The sequence below is a fragment of the Verticillium nonalfalfae genome (genome assembly GCF_003724135.2).
Source record: "Verticillium nonalfalfae strain VnAa140/NRRL 66861 chromosome Unknown scaffold_53, whole genome shotgun sequence".
Classification (NCBI taxonomy): Eukaryota; Fungi; Ascomycota; class Sordariomycetes; order Glomerellales; family Plectosphaerellaceae; genus Verticillium; species Verticillium nonalfalfae.
Window position 1 is genome coordinate 12,066 of NW_021167278.1, and position 24,497 is coordinate 36,562.

The following is a 24,497-nucleotide window of genomic DNA, read 5'->3' on the forward strand; positions in this document are numbered from 1 at the left end:
AGAGTCAAACAAGAGGGGCGAATGGGCCGCTAAAGTGGACGACTTGCGGCAAGGGAGGGCGCGGCGCGGGGCCGGGTGGTCCAGGGCTGGGCTCAGCGCCTCACTAGAGGACCCAGAAGCTCAACCTCGGTGGGTGGGCGCCGTTTGCTAGGCGGACGACCTAGGCGGCCCTGACGCAACGCATGGCGCTCGATTGCGTTTTCGCGGGGGGCCACGCTCCATGCCGGGTGAGGAGTCCAGCCCGGTGGCGGAGGCCAAGGAAAAGCGTTGGGCAGCGGGAAGTGCGCGTTGAGCGCCCGGCGGAAGCCAGCAAGCGCGGACGGACCTCACAGCCCTGACGGGTGAGGGTGAGGCAGGGTCCTGAGCCCTGACGATGCTTAGTTCGTTACCAGTCCTGCGACGGCGACTTAATTCTATTGTCCCGTAGTATTTTTGTCCCTTGCCTCCGGTTGTTGTTGTGCTCGCATCGTGTCTCGAGGAAGAGGCACTGAGACAAGCACGATGGCCAAGAGACTCCAGAACGACGGCTGCCGAGAGACAGCAGGCGAGAGGTGCGAAGCCTGGGGGCAGGGTAGGGGAGGGGGGATGGGAGGGAGGGAGAGAGAGAGAGAGAGGTCGAGCGGACATGTCAATTGGCGCAACCTGTTTGCGACAGGTCGCCGAAAGTATTTCTTTTCTTGCTTCGCAGGTTCGCAAGCGTCCAAGGTGGCACACCCTTCTGTGGACCGGTCTCTTTTTCTCTTTCTCTCTGTGTGTGTGTGTGTCTGACGATGTCAGTAGCGTGGTGCGGGAAAAGCAAGCAACGAGGCGCCAAGGTCCGATCAAGTTGTCCGTCGCTCTCGTTACGCCATTCCCAGATGACAGCGGTCGCAGGGTCTAGTTTGTTGTTGTGTAACGACGGCTAGCTCCCTTCTCGACGATAGAGGTACAATGACCCGAGCGAACTCGACTCTTTTTTCGTGAGGCAGGCGAAAGACAACTGAAAGGCGCCAAGATGGGGGGGGGGGGGAGCATGATGGAAGGACGCGGGCTGAGCACCACCAACCCAAGGCGCGCCAGACGCGTGGTTGCAGGGGGTAGACGCAACCCAGGTCACGTCCAGCCTGCCAGAACGTCCATCGCACATGAACCAGGACAGCATCATCCGACGATCTCCTGCAGGCCCTTGGTTGCTTGGCGGTATGACCAGGCATCGGAAGCCGGGGCCGGCGCTCGCGTTGGCATGTTGGGACGAGGAGTGGCTGCGTGGTGGCCGGCCCAGCTGGAAGGTTCAGCTTTCTGGTGCTGGGCCTTGCGAGAGCTGTCGAGACAATGTCTCGTCCCCTTACCTCCCAACCAGTCTGACATTGCCCCGCGATATGGGGCCTCACACTCTTGTCTGTCTGGCCCTAGGCGGACGGGAGGAGTGGGCCAAAACATTGAACAGCCGGCCGATGCAAGACACGGCATGCAGGACTGGCTGATCGATGGGTGACAGACTGGCTTCTTGCTTGGAGACACGGTTCTGCTGACCATCAGGTTCGTCATTATTGATAGTTCGTAGGTGACCTGTTAGCTCGGGGGGATCATCTGGCGTATGGTTGGGTCAACGATGCCAGCGGGCTGTATGTGTGTCAGATGTCCGAGGCGGACCCTGACAATCACGACAATCTTGTCCTGCCTTGTCCAGGTCCCCGAGAGGCAAGAGAAAGAAAGAGAGAAAGAAAAGACACGCGCTTCGACAGGGTCCGGAGCCCGTGGGCAGTCCCCGAGTCGGTGGGGGGGGGGGGGGGGGGAGATGGGAGAGACGTCGTCTCAAAGTAATACCGAGCGGCTGTCACAGGATGGCGCCATGGCATTCGGAGATGGTGCGGCTCCGATTGTGTGTTGCATCCGTCAAACCTGGTGACGATCCATCTAGATACGGCAGTGTGAAGGCGAAGCTTTTTTTGGCAATGTCGAACGCGGGGGTGTAACGCTCGCCATGATGGGGGTTGTGGGATGGGGACGTGGGAGAGGGTATGGGTAACTGTTGACTACCGGTGACTGGCGTCGGCACAACCCCGAGCCGGGAACGTGGCGGTATCGCGTGATCGCTGCCCATGGCTCGCTTGATGGGTTCAGCAACGATCGTCGACGGAATCGACAGAGTTGCGCAGTTTTGGTTACGAGGAGATCGAGGAACTTGGTGTTTTTGCCCATCGGTAGCAGGAGCAGGACAAGGCTGGTGCTCCACCTGTGGCTGGTGCTCGTCTTTCCGCCGAGTTTCACTTCACGTTCAAGACGCCACAGCCATGACGCGCTGTCGGTCATCGACTTGTGGCGCCGCAACAGCCTCGTGCCGTCTCATGCTCAAACAACTCCAGGCAGTAGGCAGCAGGCAGCAGGCAGCAGGCAGCAAGCAGCAAGTCGACAGCATCAACACAACACAGCACACAGCACACAGCAAAGCACATGGCCATTGCGAGCCGGACTGAGACGACCACCTCGCTTCACCCTGCCGTCTGCTTCTGTTGGATATGACCTGCATCTGCATCTCAGACATCTTCATCGATCGAGCCCCTTCCCCAGCATGCTGAGAAGCTGTGCCCTGCATGTCGGCAAATGCCCCCCAGCCGGTGAAGCTCTCGCTGCCCCTTGTGAGCACCCGATTCCTTCTCTCCTTGTTCTTCCGTCAGATGCTGATCGTGACGCCAGGAGTACCAACAAACCCTGTTCCAGGAGCTTCGGTCTGACGATGAACTCGTCGTCATCGCCAAGGGCCTCGGCCTCATGCGCCTGGTCACGAACCTGCTCCATTCCTACGATGCCGCCGGGAACAACCTGATCATCATCGTCGGCGCCGAGGATCGCGAGAACGCCTGGATCGGCGAGGCCCTCGCCGAGCACGCCGCCATCAGCATGTCGCCCAAGGCCCGCGGCCTCACCGTCGTCAACACGGACTTTACGAGCGTCGGCGCCCGCGAGAAGATGTACGCCCGCGGCGGCATCTTCAGCATCACCTCGCGCATCCTCATCGTTGACCTGCTGACGAGCCTGCTCAACCCCGAGACCGTCACGGGGCTGGTCGTGCTGCATGCCGACCGCGTCGTCGCCACCTCGCTCGAGGCCTTCATCCTGCGCATCTACCGCCAGAAGAACAGGGCCGGCTTCCTCAAGGCCTTCTCTGACAACCCCGACCCCTTTGCCACGGGCTTCTCGCCGCTGTCGACCATGATGCGCAACCTGTTTCTGAAAAAGGCCTCGCTGTGGCCGCGCTTCCACGTCACCGTCGCCGAGTCGCTCGAGGGCAAGAAAAAGGCAGAGGTCATCGAGCTCGAGGTGCCCATGACCGACGCCATGAAGGACATTCAGAATGCCATCATGGAGTGCGTCGAGGTCAGCATCCACGAGCTGAAAAAGGGCAACACGGGTCTCGAGATGGACGACTGGAACCTCGACAGCGCCCTTCTCAAAAACTTTGACGTCATGGTCCGCCGCCAGCTCGAGCCCAACTGGCACCGCGTCAGCTGGAAGACGCGTCAGATTGTCCACGACCTGTCCGTCCTGCGCGGCATGCTGCACTCGGTCCTCTCCTTTGACGCCGTCTCCTTCCTGCAGCACCTCGACACCATCCACGCCGCCCACTCGCCGCCGCCCGGCTCCACGCGCCAGAACCAGTCGCCGTGGCTCTTCCTCGACGCCGCCCAGACCATCTTCGAGACGGCACGCAAGCGCGTCTACGCGGCGAGCGCCAGGGCCGCCAACGCCGCCGGCGCCGGCGCCGACATTGACGCCCTGCGGCCCGTCCTCGAGGAGCTGCCCAAGTGGGCGCAGCTTGCCGAGGTGCTCGACGAGATTGACCGTGCCCTCTACTTTGAACCCCCCGTGCGCGACGACTCGAGCGGCTCCATCCTCATCATGTGCTCCGACGCCAGCACGTGCAAGCAGCTGCGCGACTACGTGCAGACGATGCACGTCAAGCCGAGGGTGGACAAGACGACGACGGCTGCTGCGGCACCAGGCGCGGAGGAAGAGGAGAACGGCGGCGGCGACGACGGCCTCGATGTTTCGGGCGCCTTTATGATGAGGAGGAAGCTGCGTAACTATCTCAAGTGGAAGGGCGAGTTTGCGCGGGTCAGCGCAAGGCTGTTCTCGGAGAACCAAAAGGCGCTCAACGGCGCGACGGACGCGCGGTCGGGCCAGCCGCTGCGGGGCAAGGCGCCGGCGAACAAGAGACGACGCGTCCGCGGCGGCGGTGCCCTGGGTGGCCACGCCTATGGTCGCACGGAAAATGGCAGTGTCGCGGCCTTTTTCGAGAAGCCGTCAGACGTCGCCGACCTCATTGCCGAGGTGCAGATGACGACGGAGGAGGAGGCGCAGCAAAAGGCCGACGTCGTGACCGATCCGCTCGAGGACATGGACGACTACTATCAGCTGTACGAGATGCAGGACCTCGTCGTCATCCACGCGTACGACGGCGACCAGGACGAGCACGTGCTCGAGGAGGTCAAACCGCGGTACATCATCATGTACGAGCCGGACGCCAGCTTCATCCGGCGCGTCGAGGTGTACCGGTCGTCGCACAACGACCGCAACGTGCGGGTGTATTTCATGTACTACGGCGGCTCGGTGGAGGAGCAGCGGTACCTCTCGGGGGTGCGGCGCGAGAAGGACGCGTTCACCAAGGTCATCAAGGAGCGGGCCAGCATGTCGATCGTCATGACGACCGACGACCGCGGCGTCGAGGACCCGCAGGACACGTTTCTGCGCACGGTCAACACACGCATCGCAGGCGGCGGGCGGCTCGCGGCGACGGCGCAGCCGCCGCGGGTCGTGGTCGACGTGCGCGAGTTCCGGTCGTCGCTGCCGTCGCTGCTGCACGGGCGCAACATGGTCATCGTGCCGTGCATGCTGACGGTGGGCGACTACGTGCTGTCGCCCACCATCTGCGTCGAGCGCAAGTCGGTGAGCGACCTCATCTCGTCGTTCCGCGACGGGCGCCTGTACACGCAGGCCGAGACCATGTTCCAGCACTACAAGAACGTCATGCTGCTCATCGAGTTTGACCAGAACAAGTCGTTCACGCTCGAGCCGTTCGCCGACCTCTCGGGCAGCCTCAGCAGCGTGGCGCCGACCAACGTGTCGTCGGACCTGCAGTCCAAGCTCGTGCTGCTGACGCTGGCGTTCCCGCGCCTGCGCGTCATCTGGAGCAGCTCGCCGTACCAGACGGCGGAGATTTTCGAGTCGCTCAAGACGCAGGAGGACGAGCCCGACCCCATCGCCGCCGTGCGCGCGGGCCTCGACCGCGACGCGCAGGCCGAGGACCAGAGCTTCCACCGCGAGCCGCAGGCCATGCTGGGCATCGTGCCGGGCGTGACGCCGCAGAACATCAAGAGCCTCGTGCTGGCGACGGACAATGTGCGCGAGGTGGCCAACATGCGCGAGGGCGAGCTCGCGCCGCTCGTCGGGCGGGAGGCGGCGCGCAAGATTTTCGGCTTCTTCCACCGGAATGTCGTGGAAGACTGAGTGCCTGGGCGTCGATGGCTGGACTCGATGGTAACGAGAGCAACGAGAGCAACGAGAGCAACGAGATGATGGGGTGGGTTTATACGTCTGTCAAATTCGGGCTATTCGGGCTACTCTCTAGTATAAAGGGCAGGCATACAAGTGCAGCTGCGGAGCATGATACGATCAAGACTGTAGCGGGTCAAAGTCGGTTACGATTTTCAACGACACCAGGAGATAGTATGAAAGGGTGCACCGTTTTGAAGCCATTGCTGGCGTCCGTGCAGGACGACAAGGCGAGTTAATGTACGGTAATTGCATTACCATTTGGCTCACTCGATAATACAATTGTCATATTCAAGGCTTCACGAGTAGTGCACGCATCCATTCGACATGCAGTGAGAATTGTCGGAACCAGCGTATGCATAGCGAGGCATATCCAGTGGCACCCTGTACTTCACGAGTGCAAAGGCATCATTTCACAGCAGTGCCAAAAAGCACGCAAAGAATGACAACAAAAAAGCATGGTAAAAGATGGGATTGCAGAACAAACTAGACTAGGCTAGGGGTATCGGTATGCAACCATCGCATCGCAAAAAAAAAACAAGACAGAAAAAAACCAAACACCGGAAGACGTGGCAGCAGGGCAGACGTGGCAGCAGGGCAGACATGGCATCATGCTGCCCCCGAAGACAGTCCGCCCACCGCACAGCGTCCCTCAGAGTGACTCCTCAACCGGACTCCTCCGGACGCATCCTCGTGACTGCCCCCATCTGCCGAGGCCAGGCTGCAACGACGGCGTCCCACAGACACAGAGCGAACCGTTATTGCTTTTCGTTCCGGACCTCGTTGCTTTGTCGGGCCAGAGAAAGGGGCGGCGCTAGACTCTGCTCCTCGTGCCGCCGCCGCGCCTGCGACCGCCACGGCCGCAGGTGAGGCACGAGATGATGATGTTGAAGAAGGAGACGATGCCGCCGATGATGGCGTGGAGGATGTTGCCGATGCCGCTGACGATGGCCGTGAGGCAGTTTCCGATGGTGCGGAAGACGGATTGGATCTTGGACGTGTTAGTTCTGTTGTGCTGTGCTGCGTAACGCAGAGGGGAGGGCCGGGCTGGGCGAGGTGCAGCCAAGTGCCGGCAGTAGGGCGTGCCCGCTACAGGCCCAAAGGGCTACAGGCCCACAGGGCTACGGGCCAAAGGGGGGAAGGGACTCACGCAAGAAACGACGGCACCCATGATGAGGTTAGGCGCTGTGGCGCAGATGTGTTTTATGTGTGGTAGTGGGGGGGGAAGAGGTGGTGATTTCTCTCCGCTGTCGGACTAGACACGGAGTCTGGCGTTGATGTATTGGTGGTGGTGGTGGTAGTAGTGGTTGTTGTTCTTGTTGATGATGCTGAGAGCAACAGAAGGAAAGAAAGCCCGTCTTAAATACAGAGAGCAAAAGGACAAAAAAGACTGGAAGACGGCCCAGCCGCTGGTCACACGGCCAGCCCAATCTCCTTTCTCCCACACCTTGACCTCACCGCACATCGAGCCCATGCCATGCAGACGCCCGGCCGGGTTCCTCCTGTCAGCGCCAGAAGGCACCAGCACCACGAACACATCACGCATCATGTCGCACGAGACATGCAGCGACAGATCGTGATGATGGATGGATCGCCGACGCCTGACGTCACGGCGCCACAGGAACGAGCCACATACAGCCTTGTGGGTAGCAGTCTGGACGCCCATCATTGGCCTGTCCTCTCGTCAAGCTCCACATCCGGAGCAGACGCACCGAGATGAAGTGTGGCGCCAGGGCCAGAACGCTCATTACGCCCAAAAATGCCCCCAAAACGCGCTGCACATCCCCAACCAACGCACCTCAAATCAAACCTCGTCCGACCGGGGGAGGGGGACCAACCAGATGGCCCGTCAGCAGAGTCATGGCGCCCGTTTGGGGCGTTTGGGGAGGATCATGGGAGGAGGAAGAAGAGGGAGGGGGGCCTGTCCTGGTCAGAAATCTCCCAAAAGCAGGTTCTTCCTTTCACTGTTTCGGCGGGGGTCAGCCAGCCAGCAGCCACGGCCACAGCGTATCGCGGCATATGACATGGACGAGCCGCATACGTCACAGACTTTGTGGATGCAGCACCCTGGCTTCGGCCTTCGGAGGCGCCTCTTTGGGAATGCCATGTCGTCGTCGCTCCATTGTATTCGCCGCGGGTGCCCCATTTTTCACCGCGGGAACACATGCGATGCGCTGAGGGTGACGAGAGTCCAGATGAGGATCGTACACTCTCTCGCCACGTTGATGGCTGGCCGAAAACAGCCAGCCGGCGCCAAGCTAGCAGCATCTTTTGACAGGAGACCGTTTGTGGGTTTGATGTGGATCGAGGCATCGACGAATCGTGTCCCGAGGCAAGGCATAGCTCTGTCTGTTGTGTGCCATGTGGCGGTATGCGTTATAGTGCCACTGTCTATCGAGGGAATGTCGCAGTCACGTGGATATCATGGAGAGGATAATCTCCCTCTGTATTCGACCTTAGTACACATTATCGTACTCTGTATAGTGAACGAACAGTGAGACATCCAACAATACCACCACCACAGACACTACGATGGCAAGGGGGGAACAAAAAAAGCCACACTCCTTAGAGGTGAGCTTACTTTGAACCGTTCTACTATACTTTACATCGGCTCAAAAATGATCAAAGTAGATTTGCCCTTCATAGTATCGCCGATTATCCAGTAGGTAGAATTTCAGAGCATTCAATCGAGATACGAGTTGTTGAGAGGGTTACGAACCTAGGAGTCTTTCTGGATGATACCTGTGTTTGGCGGATTTGGAGTGCGGCTTCATCTGTCCCCCCCTTGGATGGGTATAAACAGGACGCTCAATCAAGACCTTACCTACTGATAGTACAGACTTGCTCACAATAGTACTCCATCCAAGTCTTTCTTCATATCCATTACAGCGCGTACGCAACGCCGTACGACCCATCGCTAGAGTCACGACCTAAGCCTCTGCTGTACAAGGATAAACCCCTCTGACAGTGTTTCTTTGCCTACAAGCCTGCGAGGTCGTACCAACTACCTATGCTGCTACAGCCTCCGCAGAGACCCTGGTTGCCGCAGCATCCCTCAGAGGCCAAAACTCGTGCACCGGGTCTATACATCCACCACCCTTTCCAAAGCACTCAGCGCATAGATAAAACAAAGTATCGCCGCAGCGAGCGCATTGTTGACCAGAATCGTCAGGAACGTCTCGCAAGCAGCTGTCGCAATACGCGAGGCCGCGCTCTGCTGCCTCGTCCGCCGCCACCTCGTCGTCACCGTCAGGGGCGAATGATCCCGGCATGGACTGTGCATCTCCCTCGGCTTGGTGTCTCTTGAGGCACGCCGCCACGGCCCGCCGCCCGCACTGCTCTGCCGCCGTCAAAGGCGTCCATCCCTTCCAGTCCGCCGTGTCCAGGCGCGCGCCGGCCCGGACGAGGGACCACACTGCCTGCAGACGCCCGGCTCTTGCTGCAAGCAAGAGCGGCGTGCGCTGCATTTCGTCGCGGCAGTCAACCTCCACAGAGGGGATGCCCGCCACGGCGATGAGCGCCTCGATGATGGCGTCTCGATCGTATCTTGCCGCAATGTGCAACAGTTCGGCTCTTTCGTGAGGCGCGGCACAGACACCGTGCTCGAGGAAGAGCCTGAACATGTCCACGTGGCCCGATCGCGCCGCACGATGCACAAGCGACCTGGCCCTCTTCTCGGCCGCCCAAGCGGCACCAGGTCGACTCTTGACCAGAGTCTCCATGGCTTCCAAGTTATTCGTTTCGGCGGCGTGGTCGAGCGGCCTGAGCCCGTTCATGCTGGGGGCCATGGGATCGGCACCGTGGCCGAGCAGAAGCTTCATGATGTCGATTTGACCATTCCACGTAGCCACACACAATGGCCTGAGAACGTTGGCCGTGTTGGCGCCACTGGCATCCGCTCCATTTTCTAGGAGCAACTTGACGATGCTTGTGTGCGATTTTCTGACCGCAAGCTGGAGCGGGCTATTGCCGTCCTGCGACGCAAAGTTGCCGTCAGCTCCACGCTCGAGAAGCAGCCGCGTGACGGCCTCATGATCAGAATGCACCGCAATGAAAAGAGCGGGCCAGCCTGCCACTGGATGGCCTCCGGCAGCACTGACATCAGCCCCCGCGTCGAGCAGAGCTCTCGTCACTTCGAGATGGCCATGCGAGGCGGCCGAGTACAACGGCAAAGGCCCTTCGGCAAGAGGTCTCGTGACGTCAGCTCCTTTCTCGAGAAGCATCTGCACAATGTCGACACGGCCCGCGATGACCGCCGTATGCAGTGGCGTCTGGGGACTTTCGTCCATCTCGGTAGCATCCACAGCAGCCCCAGCATCCAGGAGCAACTTGACAACCGCAGCGTGGCCTTGGGAGACCGCTACGCGTAGTGGCGGACTCGCGTTGTCGGCGGCTTCGAATGAAGCGTTATGCTCAATGAGGACCTTGACGACATCAACTTGGCCATAATAGGCAGCGTTTGCAAGAGGAATTGAGCGGTTATGACAGGTGGCCCTCATGTTCGCTCCATGCCTCAGCAGCAATCTGACGGCGTCTGGATGACCGTGCCTTGACGCGAAGTGTAGCGGGGTGATTCCGATAGAATCGGCGGCTGCGGGATTCGCACCGTGCTCCAGGAGGAGCCTGACACAATCTGTATGGCCATTCTGCGACACGATATGTAACGCAGTAGTTCCATTCACGTTGACGGCTGCGTGATCGGCTCCGCGGTCGAGAAGTAGTCGAATCAAATCCGTATTGCCGTTCTTTGCTGCCCAGCCCAGAGCCGTGTTTCCTAATGCATCGGTACTTTCAATACCGACCCCGGAGTCGAGCAGTAGCTTGACCATCTCTGTTCGGCCTTCCATTACTGCATAATGAATGGCCTTGTGCACCGTGCCACCATCAGCATTGACTCCACGCCGCAACAAAGACTTTGCAAGGTCCAGGTAGTTCAACTGGACGATCGTGTGTAATGCGGTTATTCCGTCGGCTTGGATCGCATTCATGTCCGCTCCGTGATCTAGCAATAGCTCGAATAGTTCCAAGTTGTTGTGGTGCGCCGCTAGATGAATTGGTGCGTTCCCACGGCCATAGTGTGTGTTCATGATGTTGACCATTTGGGCCGGTTCGAGCACGAGCCTGTCATCAGCCATGTCCGAATTGCCGGACAGCGCGTCGAGATCTTCGTCCGATGTCGGTTTCTCCCGCTGGCGGGGTTTGTGACACTCGCTCGAGGCAGATAGGCTGCTGTGCTGGAGTATTGCCCTCACAACGCCGGCATTATTCGAACGCACCGCCGCGGACAATGCCGTGCCCCCTCTTCTACTGACGGCATGGCAGCAGGCGCCGTGCGCAAGCAGATACGTCACTGTTTCCAGATGACCAATGTCGGCCGATGCCACGAGGGCCGTGTGCCCAAACTGGTCTCGGGCGTTGACGTCGACACCCATCTCGACAAGAGTCTTGACGACGGCCATCTCTCCGCCCGCGGCTGCCAAGTAGAGCGCCGTTCGGCCTGTGTTTGATCTGGCAGTCACATCAGCCCCGTGACTGATGAGTAGATGGAGCAAGTCGAGGTGGCCAGATTGCGCAGCCAGATGCACAGGATAGAAGTTGTCATCATCAGAGCCTTCCGCGCTGGCACCGCACTCGAGAAACATGCGTACTATCTCCGCGAAACCGTTGTACACCGCCAACCCGAATGCCGTTTGGTGTGTGCTGCATCGTTTGGAGGCATCCGCTCCATGGCTCAACAGCAGCCGAACGATATCTGCGTGTCCGTTCATGCACGCTACGTGAAGAGGTGTGACTTCCTCTCTGACCGTGTCGTTGATTGTGTCGACGGCATGATTCTCGAGAAGGAGCTGTACAATGTCTGCGGGCCCGTACCTTGACGCTTGGTAGAGCGCAGATCCGTCTGCTTTGCTGGGTACCCGGGCACTGGCGTTGTTCTGGAGTAAGATCTTGACTGCCTCGATATTTTCGCTGCCTGATGCCAAGCTTAGGGGAGTCGTTCCCAAGGTGTCTATGAAGCATGGGTCGGCGCCCAGCCCAATCATAGCCTCAATGACGGACGTCAAGCCGAAAGCGCAAGCGTGTTTGAATGCGGAGGTGCGCCCGAAGTCCAGGTCGTCAGCCGAATACTGCCCGTTCTTCAGCAAGCACAGGGCCAGCTCCGGTACGCCCAGCCTCAGCGCGGAAAGGACGGGTCCTGCGGGCGAGGTTTTGTTACCCGATGCCATCTGGCGCAGCGTTCTCCAGGAGATCCAGCGTGCGTTTTCAGAATGGCAGAACTCCATGGCAACCTGCATGAGTGTCGGATCGCTCGCAACGCCTGATTTGGTATGGTAGTACCAGAAACTCGCGGCATAGTCCCGGAAAGCTGAACCTGGCGCACGGCATGCAGAGTCCAGCGGCCTTGCCCAGACTTGCGGCAAGTCCAGGTAGCGGATGCACACCTCTGCCAGAAAAGTGTGATGGAGCATCTCCCGGGTTGCCTGGCCGTGCAACTGGCTAGACCTGACCCAGCCCGGGGTGGTAAGCCTGCCGGCAAGGTACTGCCTGACGGTGAAGTGAGGCAGATGCAAAGTGCAGTGGCCGCAGCGTTCCACGTCGGTTTTGACTTCAAGCAGCGGGCCGCAGAGCCCCATGATTTCTGTTTCGACGTAGTCCTCGTCGATCTCGTCGATGAGGTCGTCGACATCGCACTGCTGCGTCTCTTCGACAAGAACGGCCTCAACAACCTCGACGACTGTTAGGGGCCGTTGCGCAAACGCAGCCCATCGAAGCAGGGCAAAGGCACGCGTCCGGTCGGCGTCTTTGAGCTGCGTGATGCGCGTCCAGCTGTGGTCGTAGACGCGTTCCAGGTTCGTCGGCGTGTCTTTGACCGCATCCTCGAGTTGTTTCTTGGACATGCCCCTGCGCAGTGAGTCCCCCTGCAGCCTGATCCACAGAAACTGGCCCTCGCACCTCTCGGCCATGGTGTTCGAGAGAGAGGCCCGGAGCGCCGTATTTTTGTTTTGCAGTTTCTTTTCAACGACGTCGCGCGAGTAGGCTGCAATGTCGGCCTGGACATGGCTCGGCCGCAGCTTGTACTCGCGAAGCCTTTCCGGCTCGTCCCCGCGCAGCGAATGCTGAATCTCGGCAAGAAAACGACTGACCACCAGCAGCCTGGCCTTGGCGCCTGCGAGTGCCTTCATGACAGCGTCAAGGAAGACGACGACCGAGTCCCGGCCACCGCCGTCGATGTTGGTACACTCGTCCAGTCCGTCCAGAACAAAGGTACAGCCGGGCACCAGGCATGCGATGCTCTCGAAAACCGACATGATGGTGTGGCGAGTGGCAATGGGGTCAGGATCGCACTCCTGACGCTCCAGGGCAAGCTGGAACGCTCCATCGTGGGTCGAGATGACTTGAGAGACCCAGGATCGTATGGCAAGAAATGGGTCGTCGCGGCTGCTGGATGCGTCGGACGAGAAGAAGAAGTGTGCCGTAGGCGTCGTGAGCGTAGTGGTGAGGTGTTGGATGATGTTGGCGCACATGATCGTCTTGCCGAAGCCGGCAGGGCCGTGAAGCCATAAGATGCTGGGGCCTGGCGACAGCTCCGATGTCATCCACTGCTGAAAGAGCGACTCATTGAGCATCCAGACGCAGGTGCCATCCAGGCGTCGCTGTAACGAGTCATGGTATCGTTCGCCCGGAATGGGACGCAGCCACGCGTGGACGTCTTGGCGGGCCCGGGCCTCGAGACGGGACATGATCTGGCCAAACTCGGTTGACCAGGCGCTGGCAACCGGTCGGCCTGCCTCGTAGTCGTCTGGTGGCACGAGGTTGTACAGCGTCTGCACCAGCTCCTTGAACAGCTCAAGCTTTTCCGTGCGCCTCAATCGGCCCCCCATGGCCCAAGACAGCTTGCGCCGGGCACCGCAGCCGCTCGGCTTCATACGTGGGTCGCGCGACGCTGATGAGTCGGCAGCGGTGTCCAAGCGCAATCTGCCCGCCCTCGTGGCTTCCTCGCATAGTTGCTCGACGAAGCCGAAGATCTCGACGGTCGCACGTTGGATCCGCTCATCATCAAGCGCCGGGTGATGGAGCGGGGCATCGTCTCCCGCGGCGGCGACGGCGCCCGCACCAGCAAAACCCACGGCGCGGCCCCACGTTTCAAGCCGGAGCTTCGTCGCGCTAAATTGGAGATCGAGTGCTTGCGAGTCGCTCGAGAAGGACTTGTAGGTATGCGCCCGTGCGACAGCGTCGACGCAGGAGCTGAACAGTCCAGCGAGCCCGACGAGGCCTATCGCGAAACCCGCTGCTTCCATGGATGCCTGGAGGTGGTGAAGGATGCTCAAATCCACGGCTATGCACTCGATCACGTTGGATGAGGAGGTCAAGGCTCACCTGACCATTGAGCCAGGTGCACCTGCGCTGACTATTGGGTCCACCCCAGAGCCTTTCAAGGAACGGACGTAGCTGTGAGGGGAATGGTCGGATAGTCATGACATCGTATCTATGAGCTGTAGATAGAGATATAGGTATAGTCCCGTCACTACATAATACCCAAGTCATTGAAGACTGGTACCGCAAGACCAGGTAGGTAGACCAGGTAGGTAGACCAGGTAGGTAGGTGCCAAGGCTACGAGGTCTTGTCACGCCCCACCAGGCTGCCAGCGGGCCACCAGCGGGACACCAGCGGGACATCCCGTGTGCGACCATCCACAGTCGCACGGGCCAATATGACTACTCACGTGACCGTGGCTGGATCTCAACGGCAGTAAGCCATCAAACACGGCTTCACCACCAACCAGCAAGGACCTTTCATTCAAAGGAGCGCCATGGCTGAGAATGATCGAAACAATGAGTTTGAGGCGGAGATATGTAACTTCTGACGTGTTGAGTGACGCAATAGTGATACATGATCTGTTGAAAATTTCTCCCTACCTTACTCGGACGACTCGCCTATACGAAACCGTTTGATTTGCACTTACGTTAGCCATCACTCTCGTGAGCCATCTGCAGGAAGCGTCTTCGCATTGGCGAACCACCATGGACCAATACAGGCCCGTCATGACACAACGGGCGCCGACGCCGACGCGTTTCACACAACCGATGTCGTGAGTAGACGAACATGACAACTCGATGTAGCCATGCTCAAGAGGATATTATTCACTAGTGTAAATTACTAAAGCCTAGTGCTGGAAATGCAATTGAGTGGGAGGGATTGCGGACAGAGAATGTAAGTAAGAATCGGGCCTTTTCTATGACAGGACCAGCTAAGACGAACTTAATATATAGAGCCTCTCAAGACCTCCCTGGGCTTACCTGCACTGCCATCCTCTGTATAACATGAAACTGATTACCAACGGATCGCGCGGCTCCGCATTCAAGGTTTTCACTGTATACGGGATCCTTTCAAGGTATGGCAAGTGTCTGACATCAGGTCAACGTTGGAAGAAGTCGGGCGGGCTGCAAGAAGAATGGCAGACATGAAATCCCCATGAGCAGCACATCAAGCAGCGTGCCGCACGGGAGGGAACTTGTGGACCCTATGTGCCTGGCTGACCCTATGTGCCTGACCCCAGTGGACCCTATGTGCCTGGCATGCCTTTTCCTGTCGTCGGGATGATCCTCCTGATGGAAACAGGTGCATGACTCTCCATTGATGAGGCAACGCTCAAATGACTGTTGATGTGAGCTACGAGAAACTGTTCGCCATGGACAGAAGTGACACGAGACATGGAACGTGCATCGAGAAACGCAGCTCTCATGAGAACGTCAGAAGCACGTGCCTGTTCGCGAAACGCCAGGACATCTCGGTCTATTGGGTATTGTGTTCTGCCGATGCCGCCAAACGCCAGTCCAAATTCCAGATAAAAAAGTGAGAAGAGTGCGTGCGCCCCTCGCTCGACACTGCTGGTCGTACAACGGAGGTCCGGCGCCTGTGCCGGTCCCCCCTCTCTCCCCTTAGCCGTAAACGCCGTCTATATGCTGTGGTATTACCTGGTCTCTCTGTTGGTAGCATCCTAGTCGTCTTGATAGCCCGCGCTCTCGTGGCATATCCTCGTAGCAGTCCAAAACCAACCGGCGCAGAAGATTCAACCCGCACAGCAACGGCCTAAATCCACCGCCGTGTCGCCTTGGCCGCCTTCTGCCCCGCCAAGCGACGAAACTTCTCGCGGTTCGTCGCCTGCAGCAGATGCGCCGGCCCGTCGTCCTTGAACCAGTGCTGCCGCGACCCGAGGCTGCCGCCGAGGCCGCCGCCGCCGCGCTCATCGTACATCATCTTGACGCGCTGGACCTTGCGCAGCTTGATGAGGCCGTACCAGCAAACGATGAGCGAGAAGAAGACGGAGACGCCCGTCACGGCGCCCATGCCCCAGTTGGTGTCCTCGATGAAGTTTTCGAGGTTCATGCCGTAGAGGCCCGCGAGGAACGTGCCCATGGCGAGGCCCAGCGTGCCGATGCTGAACTTGAGCTCGAGCAGCATGAGCGAGTTGCGGTTGGCGTCGAGGATTGCGCGGATGCTGTGCAGGTTAGCCCATGCCGAGGGTTGAGACGAACAAGCGAACGCTTAAGCTAAAGGGGGGGGGGGGGGCCGTACATCTCCTCGGTGTTGCGAATGCTCGACACAAGATTCTGCGCCTCCTGCACAATCTCGTCGCACAGCTTGTTGTACGACTCGAGCAGCAGCTCGACCTCGGTGTGGTCGTCCTCGCCGCGGTACAGGTCGTGGGCCTTTTCGGTGAGGTACATGGCGGCGAGGTCGTCGTCGGCCTCGAGCAGCTCCTCGATGGCGTCGCGCACGAGCTTGGCCTTTTGCTCAAAGGTGCTGACGCGCTTGGACAGGATCAGCAGCACGCGCAGCTTGTGGCGGTCAATGTCGTCCTCGAGCTCGCTGAGAATGCGGATGACGGGGTCGCGCACAGCCTCAAAGTCGGCCTCGAGCTCGGACGTGACCGAGGTCAGGACGGCCTCGAGGGCGCGGAACTCGTAGGGCAGGCCGGCGGCAGCACCGACGCCGCCGCCGCCCTGGGGGATCTTTTGTTTGAGCTTGCCCTGGAGGTCGTACATGAAGGCCGACTGCGGGTACGACGTCTTGGAGCCGTAAATGTCAAAGAGGAGGACGCGGTCCTTCTTGATGAGGACCTTGAGGTGGAGCAGGTTCAGGAGGATGGCCGACGGGCGGACGAGGATGTGGGGAAGGTTGGACGAGTCAATCTTGCGCAGATCGCGAGGCAGCAGGCCGTACTATCGTCTGTCAGTCGAAGTCTGCACCAGGGGGAGGTCGGGTCGGCGCATGGGAAAGAGAAGTGTAGTCGAGAGACAAGAGGACGCACCTTGGCAATGAGCTCCGTCTTTTTGAACTCGCCGTCGACGAGGATGACCTCGCCGTCCTCGTCCACCTCGGTACACCGCAGACGGGGTTCCGAGGCGGCCTTGGCCGTGAGGATGCGGCGGTAGTTGAACATGGAGCTGCCGTCGCCAACTTCGTCATGGGTCGGTAGGTCGGTGGGCTGGAGCGGCTTGGCACCACGCCTGGCACCGACGCCCCAGAGCTTCTCCTTCCACGAGGGTGCCCTCTCGGTCTTGCCAGCGTCGTCGACCTGCTTCTCCCGGCGCGTGCTCGTTGTGCTGAAGCATGTCGCTGCTGGCAGGCCTGCCGTGGCATTGATCTGTGTAGACTGTGTCTGTACTGATGCTTGTGTTCGTGACCGCAGGGGCCGGCTGGCGAGAAGGCCACTTGCTGTGGAAATCGGGCGTCGGGTCTCCAGCCTGGCGAGGCATCTTGGCGGTCGTCGTGGTGTTGGCGAGCTCTGTCTGGAGCATGATGTGATGGGGCATCGGGAGCCTGTCGAGGCGTGTTCGGCCTGGGATCGCAAGAAGCGCAGCAGGTGAAAGGAAGGCACCGGTCCTCGAAGTGCTGAGCTCATTGCGTCAGCCGACCGGCGAGGGTCGTTGAGGCGCCTTTGGTGAGTAAATGGTTCGTGGCGCGGGGACGGGAGTTGACGGATTGGATGGTGTAAAAAAGTCGCGAAGCCGGAATTAGAGCTCGGGGACATGGCCGTTGGTCAGTACTTGGGTACTTCGACAGGTACATGTACCTTAGGACTGGTGATGGATGTGCTCTGCTGAGTCATCATCATCGTCCATCGTGATGCCTTTCTTCAACTTTATCTTTGACTTGCCACCCTTTGTCTTTGCCAACTTGGCCCTCGCCGGCTCGACTCATTTGAAGCTGGCAGTCGTATATACAGGAAAAGACTGCTTTTTTCTTTCTTTGGTCATGAAGTAAGCTGTGGAGCTTTCGGTGAAGAAGACGGCCTAACTATGTCATCCGTCCTCACCGAATTCTCTTTAACGAATCTCTATTTTATCTTCATTTTTCTTCAAACTGAACATTGAGGAAACATCTTTATTCACCCAAGCTAGCTCAATCAAATGACAAGGATGGAAACCCGATCGATTTCTGGGCGGCTTATTTATATCTCCTTGCGATAATCATATATATCCTCTTCCTCCAGCATCCCACTCCTGACCCCTATCTCTCACCAACATCACCACCACCATCACCACCACCACATTCACGCAGCAAACATGCCCCTCACACCGCTCAAGGTCCGCGGCAAACGCAACGGCGCCGCCCAGCAGAAGAAGAAGCACAGAGTCCACCCCTACGACAGACAAGCCTCGTCCTCGTCAGAACCGACTCGTCACCTACGGCATCGACGGCCCCGGAAAAAGTCCCTCCTCGAACGCCAGCTGCCGCTCGAGATCCTCGAGCACATCTTCTACCTCAGCGAGAACGTCGCCTTCCCGCGCTGCAGCCCGCTGCTGGGCCGCCTCCTCTCCGGCCGCCCGACCCTCCTCGGCGCCGTCATCGCCGCCTTCGCCCCGACCTGGCACGCCGGCTACGGCATCGACACCCGCCGCGCCCTCGGCTTCCACTGGTCCCGCTCGCTGACCGCCGCCGAGCGCGCCCGCTGCCGCGCCATCGAGGAGGGCCTCCACCCGGGCAACCCTGTCTTTCAGTCCGCCCTCGTCGCCTGTCGCTGGGCCGACGCCGCGACCTTCCTCGAGGCCCAATCCCAGTGGGCACGGCGCTTCGCCGCCGACCGCCCGGCCCCGGCGCCGCTCCTCGCCTTCGCCGAAGACGACGCTGGTGACGCGGATGCAAAATGGCCGACTCCGCTCTACCGCGACGTCCACCCACACATGCGCATCCCCGACATCCTCCTCGCGGGCCCGTGGTCCCCGCAGGACGCCCTCCTCCTGCGCTGGCTCCGCCGCGGCGGCGCCCGCTTCCACGCCTCCCAATCCTGGGAGCTCAAGCTCCACGGCCTCCGCGCCGCCGTCCAAGCACCCCCGCCGCCGCTCTCCTCTCCCGCTTCTGCTTCCTCGTCATTCGCCTTCCGCCACGACGCCGCCCTCATCCACGCCCTCTGCTGCGAGGGCGACTTCCTCTGGGACCGCGAGGACAAGACGCCGCGCTTCAGCCCCGCCACCAGCAAGACGGCGTCCGGGGACGAGCCCGACGCGGGCAACAACCACGCCATCACGGACGAGTGGCCGCGCGCTGTGCTCGCCGAGGAGCTCGACCGCGTGTATGACGTGCGCGAAGCGTGGCGGCGTGGGCGCGGCCGGCGCGAGCCCGACATCCTCGTGCGTTTGTGTCATCTTTTCGAGACGGCGCTCGGCGAACACATGGCGCCTGGGGAGCAGCTCGATCTGCAGGCTCTCACGAGGCTGTGAATGGAGCAGTGCTCTCTGTCTTGTAACCATCACCCTGCCACGGGCTTATAAGCCTGGCCACCCATGTATACACACACACACACATACACACATAGCATCTAGAATAACCATGATAGACATTTCAACAAGTGAAGCAACTTTTATCGCTCGCGAAACACCGCGCTAGAGACTACTCGTACGCCACCCCACGCTTCACGTAAAACTACAGAGATTGCCCCAATGCCACATTGACCCCGCCGCAGCTCCATTACGTGGCCAGCCCGAGATGATCACCTCACATGACGTTGTTGAGAAACCAACCCCGCGACCTCTCCGCTCCCTAAACCATCCCGCATTCCCAACAAAACACCTACGGCTCAGCTCAGTAGGGCGGCCGTGTCACATTCCCTAGGCTGTGTTCCCCTGCTCGGCTGTCGATGCCCTGCAGGAGATCCCGCAGGTCCATTGGCGGCTCCTCTCCTCGGAGCGTCGACTGGTACCTGCTGTCGCTGCTCCGCGTGCTGATGTTGCGCTTCGCAGGCTTGGTCACTTGGTCGTGCACGGTGCCGCTCGCTGGCAGGTCGAAGTGTAGATCGCCAATCTTGCTCGAGAGACCCCGGAGGTCTGGCAGCGGCGGTACCGGCGGCACCTCGTCGGCGCCGCCCATCTCGCTATTGGGCAGGGACGACGACGTGTGAGCCAGCAGCGAGTTGCGCACACCGCTACGACGGCCGTTGGAACCCGGCCTCTGGGCGGCATCGCTGTTGTCTGACTGCTGCGTGGCCGGGTTGAAGCTGAGCTCGGACGGCGAGTAATCGTAGCTGACCATGCTGTCGCTGCCACTTCCGCTGCTGCCGTCGTCGTCATCGTCGCGATTCCGCAGCCCCGCCGACGTGCTCACGGCTGTGGGCGGAAGCTGGCCTGACATGACCATCTTCAACTGATCGACGGACGCGACGGGGGCGCGGTTGTTGACTGACGGCGTGGCCGACACGCCGCTTCGCACGCTGCTCTTGCGCATCTTGCTGAGCGGCGCCAGCCCTGCCGCGCCCGCCACGTGCGGCGAAGAGTTGCGGAGGTTACGGTGGCTCCCCAGAGGAGAGCCTTGGCCGTTGCCCAACCCGTTCATGGCACGGCGATGCCGTCCCGTGGCCGTCGTCCCCGTGCGGGAGCCGGTCAGGGATTCAGACTTGCTGGCCGCCTGGATGGCAACCTGCGCGGTTTCCCTGGTCCAGTCCGTGAGCATGAGCTCTTTGAACGTGAGCGGGAGCTCATTGTCGGGTTCTGCCGGCACATGACTGAGGGCGGAGCCGAGGATGGGGTGCGAGAAGCTGCGGCCAGGCGACGCCGCGGGACTGCCAGGAGGCGAAACCATGCTGTCAGCATAGCCCTCGGCAATGCTGCTGACGAGAGAGCTCCTGTCGTCAAAGGGAATCAGCTCCTCCTTCTCCAGTTCTTGAACGGACAAGGCTGGTTGTGTCCGAGCGACACCGGGCGTGCCAACGACGTCGATCGGCGGCGTCGGCACGTTGATGTTGCCCACCCAAAAGTTTTTGCTGCGTCGCCGGACAATCTCGTCCTGAATGGCGCGCCCGGCGCTGGACGTTTCAACGTCAAACTTCTCCGTCACGGCCCAGAAATATCCGTGACAGAGTGATCCGATCCGCACTTTCTGAAGTGGCGTCTCAATGTCGAGAATGTCTTCCTGCAGACGAAACACCATGGAGAGCCCATATCGAACGGCATTGACGCCGAGCTTGAAGACGAGCTTTGTCAGAAGGATGTGCAGAAGCACAATGTCAGACTCAAGATCGATGAACTGAAGCGCATTGTCGTAGATCGCCAGGTGAAGCAGCTGCAAAAAGTGCGATCGATGATGCTTTAGAGGCTTCTCGCGGTGAGACGCGGTGGAAGATGCGCGCTGCGCCGTGCCCCCAGGTTGCAGCTCGCGGCCGCTCCTCACGGCAGACCGGTGGCGAGGCCGCAAGTTCTCGTCTCTGGCCTTGAGGTCGCTCAGTGTTGTTTCGCGCTCTAGCCAGGTGACCAAGACATCAACATAGGCCTTGCGGACATGACCGTCGAGATCGCGCAATAGCCATTGCGTGCCCTCCCATACGTGGATCGGAACACGGGTTCGGGAGAGGTTGAAGTTGCTGGTCATCTTGGTCTGGGGGTTCGCCACGAGGAGTATGCTCTTGATAGCCTTGAGGGCGGCTGTCTTGCCGACGCCAAGTGACAAGAATGACTCGAGTTGCGTGTGACTGCTCGCAGCGTCGTCGTTCCCTGTAACGTCTGCCTTCTCACCGGGGGGTGACGAATTGGTACTTGTCGAACGGGAGGGTCGTAGGCGGAGAAGGATGGCCGAGATCATGTCGGAAATCTGATCGGCGTAGTATACGTGCGTCGCGAGACCGCCAATGCACTGTTGAATGCGGTCCAGGAGCTGCATGCGCTGCTCTGTCGTGTCGCCCCCCGCCTGTGGCTGCTCTTCCCTCTCACTGTCCGTCCTGGGGAGCCCGCTGGGTCCCGGTAGATGCATGAGTCTCTTCATGTGGCGGATGAAGCCGATCAAGACATCCATGACACTGAGGCCGATGAGGTTGATGTCGGATTGCAGTAGAGAGCTGACCATGATGGCCAGCACAATGTGCTGCTGCAGGTTCTCCTCTGTCAGGGGCAACCGCGAGATGTGGTCCATCGTCGTGACCAGTATGATGTATCGATCCTGGACAGGGGCCCAGCGTGCCACCGTCGCCAGAATCTGGATGGCCCAACCACGCTCGCTGCCAGGCTTCTCTCCAGCATCGATGACCGTCTCGTTCTGGGCGACCCTGTCGAGGACGAATTTGAGCAAAGAGGACGTTGCGCTGTGGATCTGCGGCTGGTTTGGAACGATGTAAATCTGCTTGAGACACTGGAGGGCCAGAACACCAATGTCCTCCTCGGCGAGCTTGTCGACGTCGAGGGCGGTGCCGACGAGAGCGATGGGGTTCGTGTCGCCGGCCGTGTCGCTCGTTTTGACAGTGGTGACGCTCGTTCTACGGCGCATGGGCTTGTCGGCGTCCGACTTCTCTTCCGACTGCACGCGCGACAGCAGCACATCGAGGAACGTGTCGTCGTTGTGCCAGAGGTTCTCGAGAATGATGGGCACAATGACGGCAAGCTGCCGTCCGGCGACGGAGGACAGCGGGTCCGAGGAACATACACTCCTGATGGCCTCGAGCCCGACAGTCCTCCATTTCATGACGACGGCCTGGCTCGGTGTGCCCTTGCCTGGTGTCTGGCGGGTCGAGGCGAGGGTCGCGTAGGAGCGGACCACAGACTCGTACTGAGCTAGGTAGCCTTGGTCGGCAAAAGAAGAGGAGACGTCGTGATTCTCGCAGAAGGCCTCAAAGGTGGGGATAGATGACTTGGCCATGGTGATGTCCTTGGACCCCAGGATGAGGTCGAAAATCTTGAGGACATTGCTGGCGAACAGGGGGAGGTCCTTGGGCGACTTTTCGATGAGGGCCGCGAGGATCTGCAGGGTTACCTGTACATTGCTACGCGTCAGAGGTTAGCATGTTGCTCTCTGTCCAAGATGAGTCGATGCAGTCGTTCAGGGTTGCCAGGAAAGGGGCATGTGCCGTACCCGATGCGCAGTCGCCAGACGTCACTGGCCGTCTTCTTCTCGAGGAAGCTCCCGATCTTTTGGATCTTGGATCGGCGCGAGGTGGCATAAAAGAGCAGGTAGCTGAGTTCGCTGGAATTGGGCTTGACATCGACAGCGCCTTTTGTGGTGCGTGGGTAGCATTTGAGGACGAGGACCTGGTGTTTCGGCCGACACTTTTGCGCAATGGCGTTCATGGCGTCGTCACCGGAGGGCTCGGGGCCCGGGTCGAGGGGCGGCGGGTCGTCGTGCAATTGCGCGTCGTAGACGTCGGTATGGTCGACAGAGACAGTCGTAGCTTGACAGAAAGCAAGCGAGTAGATGGCGAAGAGGTCGTGTGGTGTCGATGCCTGACTTGACCCTCGACGGGTGGTTGAGGTGGGTGAGCAACGGAGGCAGGGTTCGGACAAAGGTGTCGTCAGAAAGTAGTGTCGAGGTACGGTAATAATAATCAGGGCGAAGCCAGGGTACTGACGTGGGCCCGTTGGCCAAGGTACCTACCTACCTCAGGTACCCAAAGTAAGGTAGGGAGGGAGACACGGCGGCGGGATCAGCCAAGACAGACCCTTGAACGCGGCTGCTGCCCTGTGCACCCAGTGAAGACGGTTTGAGAGAGGGAATCTCAAGAGCCAGGATACCTACGAACTCGTATAGGTACCTTACGATGAACAGTCACGAAGTTTCAAGCAGAGAATGCGAGAGTTTGTTTGTGCCTGGGCAAGTGCTTGGTCGTACTGCGGAGCTCGCGGTCTTGGTGATCTCCGGGACCCATGTCCGTGCCTCCTTCCCCCTCTGAAGTACCTCTCCTGCCTGCCGTGGATCTTCTTTCTAGGTTCCTCCTTCTCGCTGGGGCAATGAGCAGACAGCAGCAGGCAGCGACTGTAGGTAGGTAGGTGGGTTCTTTCCGGCAGGCCCCAGGCTGTTTGCTACCCAAGGTGAGGTACCTATGTACCTTACCTTACCTAGGCACCTACTACCTACCTACCTACCTACCTACCTACCTATCTGACCTAACTAGGTGGGTACGTACCTGAGGTACCCAAGGTGCATAGGGCAGGTCGCTACGGCGCCCCGGGTACTCTGGTGCTGTTGGCGCTGCCGTTGCTTGCTTGACACGTGCTAAAACACCAGCCCAGACCTCATTAAGGTTGTTTTGATCTCCCTCTGACACGACAACTGGAAGAAACGAAAAACCCAAGCATTCGGCTGGATCCCCCCCCCCCCTTCCGACTCATGCCGCCTCGAGTCGCAAGCTCAAAAGCCACACCCTCCCCCCAGCAGCAGCCCCCTCTTGGTGTAACAGGACACGTCTTGTCCTTCATGCTTTGAAAGACGAGTAGCGGGAGGGGGTTCGTCCCTTCTCCGCCGCGAACCTGCATGCGTCATTTTGCGTCGCAGTGAAGCTGCTCGTTGGCTGCATTCCCGCATTGTATGAGTCTCCTGAGCTCCAGTGCGGACAGGCGGCCTGTCGAAAAAGCCGTTCGTTCAGCCCAGCAAAGGGAGCGAGCGGGGATTGAGCTTGTTCGGTGCTTGAACCAGAGGCGTAATGTCCGCCCATCCTCCCCCTGGTACATGGTATTGAGCTACATGTACACCCTACCTACCCTACCTG

The 24,497-nt window shown here is 59.8% G+C and overlaps 6 protein-coding genes across 6 annotated transcripts; 2 read left to right on the top strand and 4 right to left on the bottom strand.

Moving 5' to 3' along the window:
• Window positions 1-2,573: 2,573 nt before the first annotated feature.
• Window positions 2,574-5,487, top strand: D7B24_006999 (uncharacterized protein; the record flags this gene model as incomplete). Its single annotated transcript, XM_028641116.1, has 2 exons — window positions 2,574-2,618; window positions 2,677-5,487. 2 exons carry the CDS (start codon window positions 2,574-2,576, stop codon window positions 5,485-5,487), a joined length of 2,856 nt encoding a protein of 951 aa, XP_028494793.1.
• Window positions 5,488-6,346: 859 nt separating this feature from the next.
• D7B24_007000 (uncharacterized protein) lies at window positions 6,347-6,703 on the bottom strand (the record flags this gene model as incomplete). The annotated part of the gene is made up of 2 exons (XM_028641117.1): window positions 6,347-6,523; window positions 6,683-6,703. 2 exons carry the CDS (start codon window positions 6,701-6,703, stop codon window positions 6,347-6,349), a joined length of 198 nt encoding a protein of 65 aa, XP_028494794.1.
• A 1,837-nt stretch (window positions 6,704-8,540) lies between these two features.
• On the bottom strand, window positions 8,541-13,829 carry D7B24_007001 (uncharacterized protein; the record flags this gene model as incomplete). The annotated part of the gene is made up of 1 exon (XM_028641118.1): window positions 8,541-13,829. One exon carries the CDS (start codon window positions 13,827-13,829, stop codon window positions 8,541-8,543), a length of 5,289 nt encoding a protein of 1,762 aa, XP_028494795.1.
• A 1,793-nt stretch (window positions 13,830-15,622) lies between these two features.
• Window positions 15,623-17,438, bottom strand: MRS2 (magnesium ion transporter; the record flags this gene model as incomplete). Its single annotated transcript, XM_028641119.1, has 3 exons — window positions 15,623-16,031; window positions 16,109-16,755; window positions 16,845-17,438. 3 exons carry the CDS (start codon window positions 17,436-17,438, stop codon window positions 15,623-15,625), a joined length of 1,650 nt encoding a protein of 549 aa, XP_028494796.1.
• Window positions 17,439-18,102: 664 nt separating this feature from the next.
• On the top strand, window positions 18,103-19,257 carry D7B24_007003 (uncharacterized protein; the record flags this gene model as incomplete). Its single annotated transcript, XM_028641120.1, has 1 exon — window positions 18,103-19,257. The coding sequence occupies one exon, from the start codon at window positions 18,103-18,105 to the stop codon at window positions 19,255-19,257; it is 1,155 nt and encodes a 384-aa protein (XP_028494797.1).
• A 361-nt stretch (window positions 19,258-19,618) lies between these two features.
• Window positions 19,619-23,657, bottom strand: EFR3 (plasma membrane localization protein; the record flags this gene model as incomplete). Its single annotated transcript, XM_028641121.1, has 3 exons — window positions 19,619-22,778; window positions 22,868-23,183; window positions 23,621-23,657. 3 exons carry the CDS (start codon window positions 23,655-23,657, stop codon window positions 19,619-19,621), a joined length of 3,513 nt encoding a protein of 1,170 aa, XP_028494798.1.
• Between the last annotated feature and the right edge of the window lie 840 nt (window positions 23,658-24,497).